Source organism: Talpa europaea, assembly GCF_964194135.1.
Source record: "Talpa europaea genome assembly, chromosome: 6".
NCBI classification, from domain to species: domain Eukaryota; kingdom Metazoa; phylum Chordata; class Mammalia; order Eulipotyphla; family Talpidae; genus Talpa; species Talpa europaea.
Window position 1 is genome coordinate 54,870,319 of NC_140072.1, and position 12,765 is coordinate 54,883,083.

The following is a 12,765-nucleotide window of genomic DNA, read 5'->3' on the forward strand; positions in this document are numbered from 1 at the left end:
CAATGAAAAAGTATTAGAGAGGAAATGTTTTAGACTACTAAAACAAAAACACAACAAACCAAACTTTAAGGCATGCAGGTAAATAATGCTTAGCAGTTTATTGATTTTTAGAAAATTAATAAAGTGTAATCACCTATATTAAAAAATCTCAAATAATTAACTTAATCTTTCACCTTAAGAAACACAAAGAGTATGGCACAGCAGACCTCTCCTGTCTCGCCCGCTGCTCCCCTCAGCAGTGTATTTCGTCAGTCTGCCTGTTCTGTTCCCCACTCTGTCTCTGGTGAATCCTCTTACCCTCCTACACATCCGGCCTGTACCCCAGTTCTTGTATAAATAAGTAAATCTTTAAAAAAAAAAAAAAAAGAAAAGAAACACAAAAAGTAGAAACTAAAACCAAAGCAAATGAAAGGAAATAATAAAGATTAAAATAAATGAAGTAAAGATATAAAAATTGAGAAAAACAATTAAAAATGTAAAGAAACCAAAGTTTATTTCTTTGAAGCAAAATTGATAAAATATACTTAGGTACAAGATGGAAAGAAAACTCAAAATACTAAAATCAGAGCATTACTACCAACCCTGTAAAAGGAATAGTGAGGAGCAACCTCTGAGCCAGTGGGTGGCGCTCACAGTAAACTCAATGGCAGAAAGCGGAGTTTTACAAATCCCACATCCTGATATCCTGGGAAGGGTAGACCTGGGGTTTGAGATATCCAGGGAGGGTGGCGGGACATAGGAAAACAAGTAGTGCTTTGGTAGTTAAATCACTGGGGTAGTTAAAAATTGAGGGCTCCTGGACAGTTAAAACTGCTATGAAGTAAGGGTGTCATCACGAAGCACCAGCTTGCCACATATACTGTAGGACTGGACCTTAGTTTCTACTGAGCAATTGCTATCGGGTAGGATAGATGGCAACTGGGCACATTCTGGTCAATAATCTCTATTTCTCTCTTTCTGCTCTCCCTTTCTCACTCCCTTTATAATAAATCCAATTATTATTGTTTCTACCCATGTGTGTATTTTTGATTCTCATGCTGTACTGATAAGTACACAGGCAAGGACCCACCAACTGGATCACCCAAGTTTGTCCCATTTCAACTTTACAAAATAAAAAGGATTATAAGAGAATACCATGGTTAGTCACCTGCCAACAAATTAACTTGGAATGAACTATTCCATGAAAAACACAAATTATTAAAATTATAAAATCTAAATAGACCTAAAGTATGTAAAGAACTAGAATTTGTGGGGCCTCCCTGGTGGCGCAAGGGGTTAAGACACAGCACTATGAAGCTATCTGCCAACCACTGCAGCATGAGTTCGATCCCCAGCCAGGGAGGTGACTCACATGGCGCAGCAGACCTCTTCTGTCTCACCCGCTGCTCCCCTCAGCAGTATATTTCAGTAGATCCGCCTGTTCTGTTCTCCACTTTGTCTCTGGTGACTCCTCTCACTCCCCACACACCTCTAACCCTGTACCCCAGTTCTCGTATGCATAAATAAAAATCTGAAAAAAACAATAACTGGAATTTGTAATAATTGAACTTAAAAAAAAAAAAAAAAACAGCCCAGGAGCTTTATAGTGAGTTCTACCAAAGAAAAACTAATACTAATTCTTTACAAACTTCTAAAAACTAGGAGCATAGGCTTCCCAACTCAAATTAGCATTACCCTTGTACCAAAATCCAACAACAAAAAAATCATAAAACACCTTCACACACCAGTATCTATTAAAAATATATAATTCCTCAAAAAAAAAAAAAATACTAGCAAGCCAAATCTACAGATATACAGGCTGACATTATAAACCTGTCTTGTATCTCAGCTAACTTTTCAAAACAACCTGCCAATTCTTTTTGCTTGTCCTTGTTTTGTTCCATCTTCTATTCACTTCAACAAAAATTCTGAGCCTTCACCAAACACTTCTCAAATCCATAACCCACCTGTACTACCCCCTACACATCCCTTAGTAGATAATCTTACTTTCTACCTCAAGAATTCTCTCTCCATTTCCTCTTTACAAATATCTTTGTGTCCACTTTTTTCCTCTTGTGATCAACTAATTTCTTTTCCCCTTCAAAACAAAGAAAGGAATATAGAACCAAACTGACTCTAATATCAGACTCCTTTATGTAATTCAGTTCTAAACATAAAATACAATGAAAAATCAAATGGTTTATCATATGAAAGAACCAGGGGTTTATAAATACACCTACCCCAAAGTATTATTGCAGCAGTTCATAACAAAAAATTAGCCACAGCAAGATAAATTTTAGAGGTTATCAATAAAAATATTTAACATCTCATTTTCTATGTACCTGTTAAATGCTTGGGAGTCTTTGGCACAGTGTCAGGAGATACTCTTAACATTCTGAGATCTGCAGGATGGTAATTCAATTCTCGGACTGACTCATGAGGAACAAATGAAGGCAATATAGATGGAAACGGTTGTTTAATGTCCACATTAGAGTGATCAACCTATGAAAAGAGATTTTAAAATGAGAAAATATTCAGATTTTACCTGCTTTAAAAAAAAAAAAAAAAACCTCATGATAAACAGTTATAGCAATTCCTTAAGACCATGTTCTCAAACCTCCTGAATACATATATAAGTCAGATTTTGTTTGGTCAATTCCAGAAAGGTTCTACAAATTATTCTGAAGGTCTGGAAGTCTATCTGTACAGAATGTTCCAGATAAAAGGCCTAGAAGAGTTCTATTACTCAGAAGAAGTTTGTTGCTTATAATAGTTTGATCAGTGCAGGATTTGAACTATGGTTCAAATGGCAAGCTCTTGGCAAGCTCAAAGATTTTTAAGAAGGAGAGGTATGAGGAAAGAGAGAACAGGAATTTTTCAAGAAATCTATAAATGGTAAGAAAGAAATAAAAGCATCAAAGAATTTATCGATCAACTACCAAAAAACATATGTCCTCAAATTTCTGGAAACAAAAGCAGTGGGAAATATAAACTGATAGTGAAGTAAAATCAAGTATTAAAAAAGTTTCATTACATCCCAAGTCCCAGGTAGAAAAGAAAGCAGAATCTACTATTAATGATGTTAGTATATTAATATATATTGCTTTTCACCAGATTCACAGTATATCCTCATTAAAATATATACACATACTACTTTCATGTTTATTTTTCTTAAAAAGAACAATCCAGCCTTGCCCTGTGCAGGCTGGGGAGAGAACCTAAAAATGTACATAAGCATGAATCTCTATCCTCTTTTATTATTTTTTTTAATGAGTAATAATGAACATCCTGAAGAAGTTAGCATGGTATGTAAATGAATATATTATTTCTACTGTCTGTAATGGTTTCTCTAGACAGTATTTCTCAACTGGGGGAGATTTTGCACCCACCAACCTTTCCCCCGCCAAGGCACATTTGGTGATATCTAGAGACATTTTTCACTGTCAGAAGTTTTGGGGGAGAGGACAAATGCAACTGGCACTCAGAGCAGAAAACAAATATGCTGATAAACATCAATGCAAAAATGCACGGAACGTCCCCCCAGGACAAAGAACTATCCAATACAAAGTGACAATCATGCACAAAAATCTTGCTTTATCTAAATATTTCACAAGAAATTTTTTCGAAGTGCAATTCATCAACATATATATAACATATGTAATTTGTCCAAGGCACAGACAGTAACCGAACAAGGTTTTGATTCCAAATCTCTATGCTCTTTGCATAGGCCCAAGCTACATGATACATTAACAGACAACCAAATAATTATCTAGAGATAATGAGTAGGTATCAAAGTGAGGCAAACGAGAACGAACAATACATCTGAAACACAGATGAGAATAAAGAACAAAGTATAGACAAGTTCCCGAACAGCAAGTTGAGATACACAGAAAGATACTGACATATTGGGCTCCCTAGTTCCCTAATATCAGCATTATTTAACTCCAGACTAGAAAACAGAGCTAAGAGTTAAGGACAATAAAAGGAACAGCATCCTCCCTAGACTGAAAAAATATACTTAAGGCTACAGTAAGAGAAAATTAAAATTGGGACTATGATCAGTTAAAATCAGCCTATCACTTAACTAAATATATACTTTCATTTCTTTAAACATAAAAAGTTGACATAGTAATACTAACAAGAAAATTAGAAACTCAGTGTCCTTTTTTTTTTAAAGAAAGGAGAACTCAGATTGGAGCTGAAAGATAAAAGATGTACAATGGGACCTAGGGCCAAAAAGACACATTAAAGTCAAAGCATCCAGGCAAATGAACCCCTGTATAAAAGGTTGACACACGATTTTTATAATATCCCAAGATTACCACTTTCTGGACACCTACATGATAATGAAATAAAAAGAGAGAAAGGGAATGTGTATATGTCAGTTCCTCTGGGAATAATGAGAACTTTGGACATTAAGCACCTCAGTATCCTTCGTAGGGAAACAATGGCTCTTATAATTTCAAGATACAGGCATCTCTGAAGTTAAATCTTTTAGGAGCTTCTAAAAAGAAATACTTGAATATTTCAGAGTCTTTCCAAGGCTGTATATTGAAGGCCAGAGGAAAAAAAGCACAAGTGAATGTCTCTCCATGTATCTTTTTCCTAAAGATTTATTTATGCATACAAGAGGTGGGGTGTAGGCCAGAGATGCTGTGGGCAAGGGCGGGGGGGTGGTGAGGATTCACCAGAGACAGTGGGGAGCAGAACAGGCAGACAGACTGAAATACACTGCTGAGGGGAGCAGCAGGCAAAACAGGAGAGGTCTGCTGGGCCATGTAGGTCACCTCCCTTGGCAGGGATTGAATTTGTTCAGCAGTAGCTATGGATTGCTTCACAGTACTGACGCTTAACCCCTTGCGCCTATTCTTAACACTGTCCTAATGGTTCTTGCTGGCACAACTTGGAAGAATAAGGATGCCTCAAGAAATGAGCCTGGTAGTTTCAAAGGATGGTCTTTTCTAAAACACTAAGAGAACTCACTAAGTCTTTCAAGACTGAAACATAAACATTTCTTCTGTGCTAATCTCTAACAAATTAATGGAGCATATTTGTGGATATCAGATGAAGACCAGTTTACAAATCATAAGATTACATCAGATAACATAAATGGAGACCTTTATTCTTTTATTTCCATAAAATATTTCTCTCCCTATCCCGTAAGTGTCAAAAAGAAAAACTTACAGGTTCTTCAAAACTGCCCTCTTCCTTAGATGGCAGTTTTAAAGGAGATTTCCAGTGTAGGGAGCTTCTGCCAATGTCTTGATCAAGCACATTTTCTAAACCTGCTAGTTCAATGCACTCACTAGTCAAGTCACCTTGGTCACATATCTAGGAAGTAGTAGAAAGTAAAATAAAAGCAAGTAACAATACCATTTCATGAAATAATACTGGAAAAGATTAAGCTTCCCCAAACTATCATTTTATTGTGCCTCACCTCTCTTTGTAGTTCAGCAACTCTTTCACTGCATACAACAGCGTTTTCATCTAGGCTACAGGATTCAATATCATCATCCAGAGTACAGATGTCAGACTCAGCCTTCCCCTGCAGGCCCTCTATAAAATAGGAGTCATTTTGCATAATAGTATGTATAGTAAAACTGCACTTGGCTCCCATAGGCTGAGGAATTTCACCTTGGCCTATGTCAGCTTTCAGCAATATCTCTTGGCCAACTGCAATTAGTGATGCATCACTGGTCAATGGTAAAGCACCTTGTGACTCCATATCACATGACACCAAGTTTGCTGAAAAGCTGCTTCCTATAGCTGAAGGTGGCCCTTCAGTGATGTTATTAGAGTTTACATTCTTACCCAAAGTACAGTTTGAGAAATCTGTAAGTTCTTTAAAATCTTGTGAAACCAAAGAATCTGAAGTTGATACTTTCACTGGAAAAAAAATATTTGAAGAACCTACCTTCACTGCAAGATCAAGAGCAGAAACAGACTTTATCTTCCCAATGGGAAGAAAAGGTTCATTGTTTGTATCACACTGAAATAAAGGTGATTGCATTTTGCCAAGACCAAGAGCTTTTTCACTTAAAGATGACTTAAGTTCTGGAGTAACAGAAAATGGGTTAATAAATATTTCCTGAGAATTAATGGGGGGTGATTTTAAATTAGGATGCCAGTACAGGGAGCTGTCATCACCATCTTTTTTATGCAACAATGGTCTTGAGGCAGCTTGTTCAAAAACCCCAGGAGTTGACTGATAACATGGGTGGCTATCAAAGAAAAAGTTTTCATCATAACTTAAGGGGGAAAGATCTGAAATTTCTGGTTCACTTTCTTGGCTGTCATTTGTTAAAGACTTAGTGATATCAGTCTGGATTTCGTTTCTCACACGCTCTTTCTTGGAAGGCTCAATAGAGGCAATAATTGCCTCAAAGGCTATATTTTCAGAAGCATCAACATTTCCCCCACCAAAAGCAAAAGTTGCCTTTTGGTTTCTTTCCTCTTGAAAATACAGTTGTTCTGATGTTTCATCCAAGTTGGATTTAACAGTCTGAAGAGGGCCACCTGAAGTCTCTATGTTAAAGGTATCATGCACTTTTGAAACTTTTACAGAGTTATCAGGAACTATATTCTCAATATATTGTATTTTTGAAGATCTGGGATGTACCTCTGAAAATTCTAAAGTATTTCTATCCTCCTTTAGATCAAAATATTGAGGTAATTCTTTCCCCAGACCTTCTTCATTTCTTTCACAACCCTCCAATGAATCCATTTTTTGTTTCACCTTATTCTCAGCTGAAGCCCCTAAATAAACACTCTCAAAACAATGACTACCAGACATTAAGGGAAACTCTTTTCCTCTTCTTCCCAACAAACAATGCAAGAAAGAACATGAAATTTCATTCTTAAAATGAGGAGCAACTTCATGTGGAAAAGAAACATAGTCCATACTAATTGGACATATTTTTGGATAATGTGAAGCTCCCTGCTTGCTGCATGGCATATATGAAAATGGGGCACTAAAACTGTCATTTCCCTTAGGAATTTTATTTTTATCAATTGTGTCAGATGAATCTGAAAAAGAATCATGGTCCTTTCTGGTTAAATATTTTTCTGACTGCTGTAAAGTTTTCCGATTCCAATATTGCACATATGAACAAGAAGCACCAAAATGCTCACTTCCTTTAGGAGTTATATACTCATCACTTACATCAGTTGAAGTTGAAATAGAGACTTGATCTTTATCAGCTAAATTGGTTTCTGGCTCCTGTATAACTTCTTGTGTCTTCCATGACATATATGAACAAAGAGCATCATAACTATCAGAGTCTTTGGGGGTTTTCAGTTCATCAACTGTTTCAGATGAAATAGTCTCTTCTTTAGAGCCTTGTTCAGGAGGTAAAAAAGAGCGCTGAGACCCAACAGTTGTACTACCTGTATGTGGGTGCTGAGATACACTAAAGCAATTGTTAACTAAGTCTGAAGCTACTTTTGAGGCTGCCTGGAATAGTGCTTCACTAACTTCCGATGGTCGAGAAAACCATTCAGTGTCTTCAGACTTACCAGGAATTCTCCTGAAAATATACAATTAAAAATAAAAATAATGTATTAAAAACTTTTTTTTAGTCCAACATAAAAAAAAAAAGCTGGTATATCACTGAAATCAGATATTTAAAAACTGTATTGAAAACCAAAGTTCTAATTTCAAATTCCTTTAAGACGGCTAATGACTAAACAAAGCAAATTTTTGTTGACCAGAAGCTAATAAAGACCTTGATATTTACTCAGGATCGTCCTGAGACAGTATTTTTTAAAAAATGAGTATTTTCATATTGCCCAAAAATCTTTAATGGAAAATTTTGAACCTTACTACTTAAAATGTTACCATGATTTAATATTCACTGATTTGCATTAATTCTTCTACCAGTCATATATTATGCTCTGAAAAAGCACTTCATTAGTGATCTACTCTCAAAAATACAACAGTAATCTAATCATAGGCTGACTAATGTGTACAGAGCACCTTGCATAAAAGTAATTTCAAAGTAATACCCAGCAGAAAGGTGGAAGATTTTACTCTCTAAATATCCACAGCTTTTAATATAACACTTGGGGTTTTTTGTTGCTGTTGGTTTATTATTTTTAGCTCTAAAAGAGGAAAACAAATTCTTGGAAAATTTCATATATGTTTTAAAGAATTCCAGACTTTTCACCTATTATGACTATTCTAAGGGGCATTAATTTAGAGAAACTGTTAGTTTGGATATGAATGTTACTTCACATTCACACCTAAGGAGAGATAATGTAACTCAGTTCATGCAGTAACAGCTGTACCAAACAAGTGAGTGACCACAAAATGAATGTTTTTTCATAGAATGGTGGTGGACTGATGGTACAGCAAAAGGGGAGATTTCAAAGAAGGAAAATACAGTGTGCCTTCTAAATTAAACCATGACTGAGATACCAGATTACAGTAGATACAAGTCATTTCTACCACACGTTACTATAACCATATTAATATGCATTATGCTTTGTTACCTCTGGATATTGCTGAGAATATCTAACCCCCACAGCAAAGTCTAACCTTAGCTTGAAGTCATTAATACTACTAACAATATAGAAGGAAAAAAAAGAGTAGAAAGATTCCTTACAAGTAAAAAAGAAATCATCCTACCTCAGAGGTGCAAAATCTACTTCACTTTGCTGAAATAAGGAATCAGGCCCAAACTCTAGATCTCGTGTCACACATGTCAGCAAAGGCAAATCAGGAGAAGCAAAGTTGTCTTGTATGACTGCAAGGTTTCAAATATAAAAATGCTGACAATGCTAAAAATTATTTAGCTTACTCTCATAATGCTTTAGAAAGCCTAAATATACTGACATCTGAAACTTTCTGCAAGCACAAGAATGATAATGTAACAAGAGCAGCAGTAACTACCATTTATTGATCCCCCCTGACAAAGTCCAAACATTTGACAGGATTTCACTTAATTCTCATGACAATCTTCAAAGGATAGGAATTATATCCATCTTCAGTTTTATATGATTACAAGACTTCAAAAATATTAGTTTGTCTACATTCAAATAGTTCATGTTCCAGAGTAAGATCTGAATCTAAGCATTATAACTTTTTATAGTAAGTGTTCTCAACTGTTATGTGTCTTTCCAACTTACATCAAAGTAAGGTCTATGTGCAATAGTAACAACCAAAACATTTCAAGATTTGAATAGGAATGGGTGCCCCATTAAGAAGAATAAAAGGATACATCCTTTGGGAAGGAACTGCTAAAACTTTGATATGGAATAGCCTAAATAAAAATCAGGCATAAATCAAGAGTAAGGAGGAAGATTAAAAGGAATTCTGCTTTATGCAATTTAATTCTATGGAAAACATGGCTGTTGGAATAAGTGAAGCTAAAAATTCTCCTGAATCCCAGAATTCAAACAATATATGTAAATATATAATTCAGCTACCACTTGGTCTAAATGGTCTTGTCGGGCTAAGCCTGGGAATTGTTACCATTTTTACTCTTTTCTACAGAGAAAGTATTTTCCAATTTATGTATCAACTCAATTAACTTTTAAAATACAACCCATTTTTATGTTGGAGCTATATGTGCAGCCATTTTATTTACAGTTGTATATAAAATGTTTTTACTGTAAAATTGAGTTAATGTATAAAATAATGCTTTATGCCATAATAAAGATATTAGTACTTACAAAAAAAAAAAAAAAAAAGTAAGGTCTATGTGCTCCAAAGCATCCCTAAGACACTCTCAGGAGGTACTTAAAAGTCAAGTTTATATCCAAAACAATATTAAGTTATCATTTGCCTTCTTCATTCTCATTCCTTCACAAAGATTCAGGGAAATTTTCCAGAAGCTATACCATATATGACATAGCAACACAACAAATGCAGAAGCTGATATCAGAATCTACCTTTTATTAAGTCAGAGATTATGGAGGGGTTTTTTGAAGCAAAACAATGCTACTTTTTAAATATTTCTGTTTTGGAAATGGAAAGCTTATTTTTTCTATAAAACTGTAATTTATGTTAATATGCAATGAGGTTATTCCTTAATGAGTCAATAAATAAATATATTTTAATTTCTCCATATTAATTTCTACTATGAGAAAATACCAGTAACTCACATAAACAAAAGCTCTTTGGAATACTCAGTAATTTTAAAGTATGTAAGGAAGTCCTATGACAGAAAGTTTGAGAATTGATGACTTAAAAGAAAAAAATTCTTGTGGATTCCTGAATGCTGACTTAAATAATTCTTATTCTAATGTCCTTAAATATGTACAAATTAGATATAAAGTCCTTATTTCTTATAGTATGTATGCAACTACAAAACAAAAAAATTAAATATTAATAAGAAACAAAACTATAAAACCAACAGCATTCTATTTATCATTAAAGTGGATTGGCGAGTGATATTTTACTAAAAATAAATTTTGCTTTCAATGTGACTATTTCCATGATAATGTAATAACAGCAGCAGAAATACCATTGAATTGTACTTTCAATGTGCTTTCACTGTTGGTATAGTGTACTTTCTTGATTTCAGAATACCTATAATGCTGCATACATTCCTTTTCATAACTATCACTCTGTTGTCTTTGGTTAAGTTTCCCACTAAACTGTCAATTTCATGTCTGCTTTATTCACAGTTGTATCCTCAATACTTAGCAAAGCACCTTTCTAGGCATTCAAAAGAAAATTATTTATTTACTAAATTAATTAAAAGTGAAAAACTAAAAGATAATAATACCTTTATCACCAAAGACCACCTGGTATGCTCTTCTTTGGCCCTGACTTGGAGACTCAGTTTTAAACCACTGTAACAAAAGTCCTTTAGACCTCTTTAAATCATGGCCTTTTTTTTTAAAGAGTAAGAATTTTAATTTATTTATTAGGAAACATTCATTTTCTTTGTTTTTTTTTTTTGTTTGTTTATTTTGTTTTTGAGTGGTTTTCAACAACATTTGAATTTTTCTTTTTCTTGTTAATATAATTCTTATGTGTTGTGTTGCCAGCCATCACGTTCAGCCTCCCATCTAAGCTGCTTGAGATCTAGCCATGGTGTTCAAGGTTTTTTTTAAACGAAGTCCTCACATTTCCTCAGCCTTGGACAGCTGTTGGTGGCTTAGATCACTATGAGAACAAAAGTGAGATACCTAACCACTGTGGCACCACATATTGTCATGAAAATTGCCAATGGTGAGACTAATACAAACTACAATCACTGTTTCATGCATTACAAAACAACAATAATGAAATTTCCACTGGCCATCAGATCCAGGAATTGCTGTACTAAATAAAAATATTCTACTTTATCTATAGTAAATGAGAAGCTGGAGTTATAAAACTCATTAGAAAATATTTTAGAAGCCACAATCTCATCTCCAATGCTGAAATTCTATTATAGGATTTTGCCTGAAATTTTGCAATGATATAAAACTCACTTGCTAGCTTTTTTATATAGGCTTTTTCCACTGTTAAATGGCTCTATTAGAGAATTCTTTCTTTTATCAAGTTGAAAAACAGCCATCTTATGTTATATAGTCTCATTTTACCCTCTACACTGGTAATTAGCAAACTTTTTAATAAAAGTCCAGCTAGTAAATGATTACAACTTTGTTGGTCACATATGGTCATATTCTTTTATTGGTTTCTATATACCTTTTAAAAATATAAAATCCAGGGCCTCCCTGATGGTGCAGGGGTTAAAGACAGCACTATCAAGCTATCACCAGTCATTGCAGCACCGAGTTCAATCCCCAGCAGGCCAGGGAACAACCCACATGGCGCAGCAGATCTCTCCTGTCTTGCCCTCTGCTCCCCTCAGCAGTGTATTTCAGTGCATCTGCCTGTTCTGCTCCCCACTCTCTCTGGTGACTCCTCTTAACAGAACAGCCCCCCCTACCCCCTGGCACCTCTAGCTTACAACCCAGTTCTTATATGCATAAATAAATAAATCTTTAAAAATAAATAATTAAAAATACAAAATCCACTCTTAGCTCGTGTAAAGTACAAAATCAGGCTTGGCCTATGGCCTGTAGTCATAGTCATCTATTTCCACTATAAAATCTGGTGCTATCAACATGTTTATGATATTATGAAACTAAAACTGACTTTGCTGATCCACATCAGAGAATACATTGGCATTAATACATCATTAGCTTAAATTTGAAAAGAACTTACTGAGTTAACTCCTATTCCTACTCTTCTACAAAACTCTGACAAGACAACTTGGATTGAATCCCATCCCCCTGACAAGAACTAATTCTAAAATATGTAGTTGCTGCATTTTTTAATTTCATAGTTCAGGTATAAAACAATTTAAATTAACCTATTGCTTAAGGACTCATATATATCCACAGTATAATTCTATCTCCTACTTTTGTGATTTGAAAGGTATTTAGAGTTTACCTTTTGTGAAGAACTACTAAATTAGTTTTACTGAACAGAGAAAGCAGTAAAATCTACCTGATCTAAGACATTTAAGCTCTTTATCTAATTTTTGGGTCTGAAAACTTGAAAATAATAACATATGCCTTAGTTAATTGTAAGTATCTAATGAGGTAAATATAAATATTTGGGGTTTTTTGTTGTTGTTTGTTTAAGAGTCATGGTGTCACCATTGCTGAGAGAAACAGTCAAAGGATGACATGACATTTCTTAGTTTACCCTAAGGAAAATCTGCAAATTCAGGACTAAGGGGGCACATCCCACTAGAGAGGCAGTCATGTTTCTGTCTTCTATGACAAGAGGGCATAACAACTACACATTTAATATATCTAGACCTTCTGGCTAGTGTGGATAAC

General features: G+C 34.8%; 1 protein-coding gene across 1 annotated transcript in view; it reads right to left on the reverse strand.

Annotated features, from left to right (window-relative positions):
* The window catches only part of ALMS1 (ALMS1 centrosome and basal body associated protein), a gene marked incomplete at both ends in the record, with an annotated part of 137,681 nt that overhangs the window by 99,263 nt on the left and 25,653 nt on the right, over positions 1-12,765 (reverse strand). Inside the window, 4 exon segments of the mRNA XM_084234837.1 lie at positions 2,322-2,481; positions 5,164-5,310; positions 5,417-7,505; positions 8,606-8,723. Coding sequence (XP_084090963.1) covers positions 2,322-2,481; positions 5,164-5,310; positions 5,417-7,505; positions 8,606-8,723 — 2,514 coding nt within the window.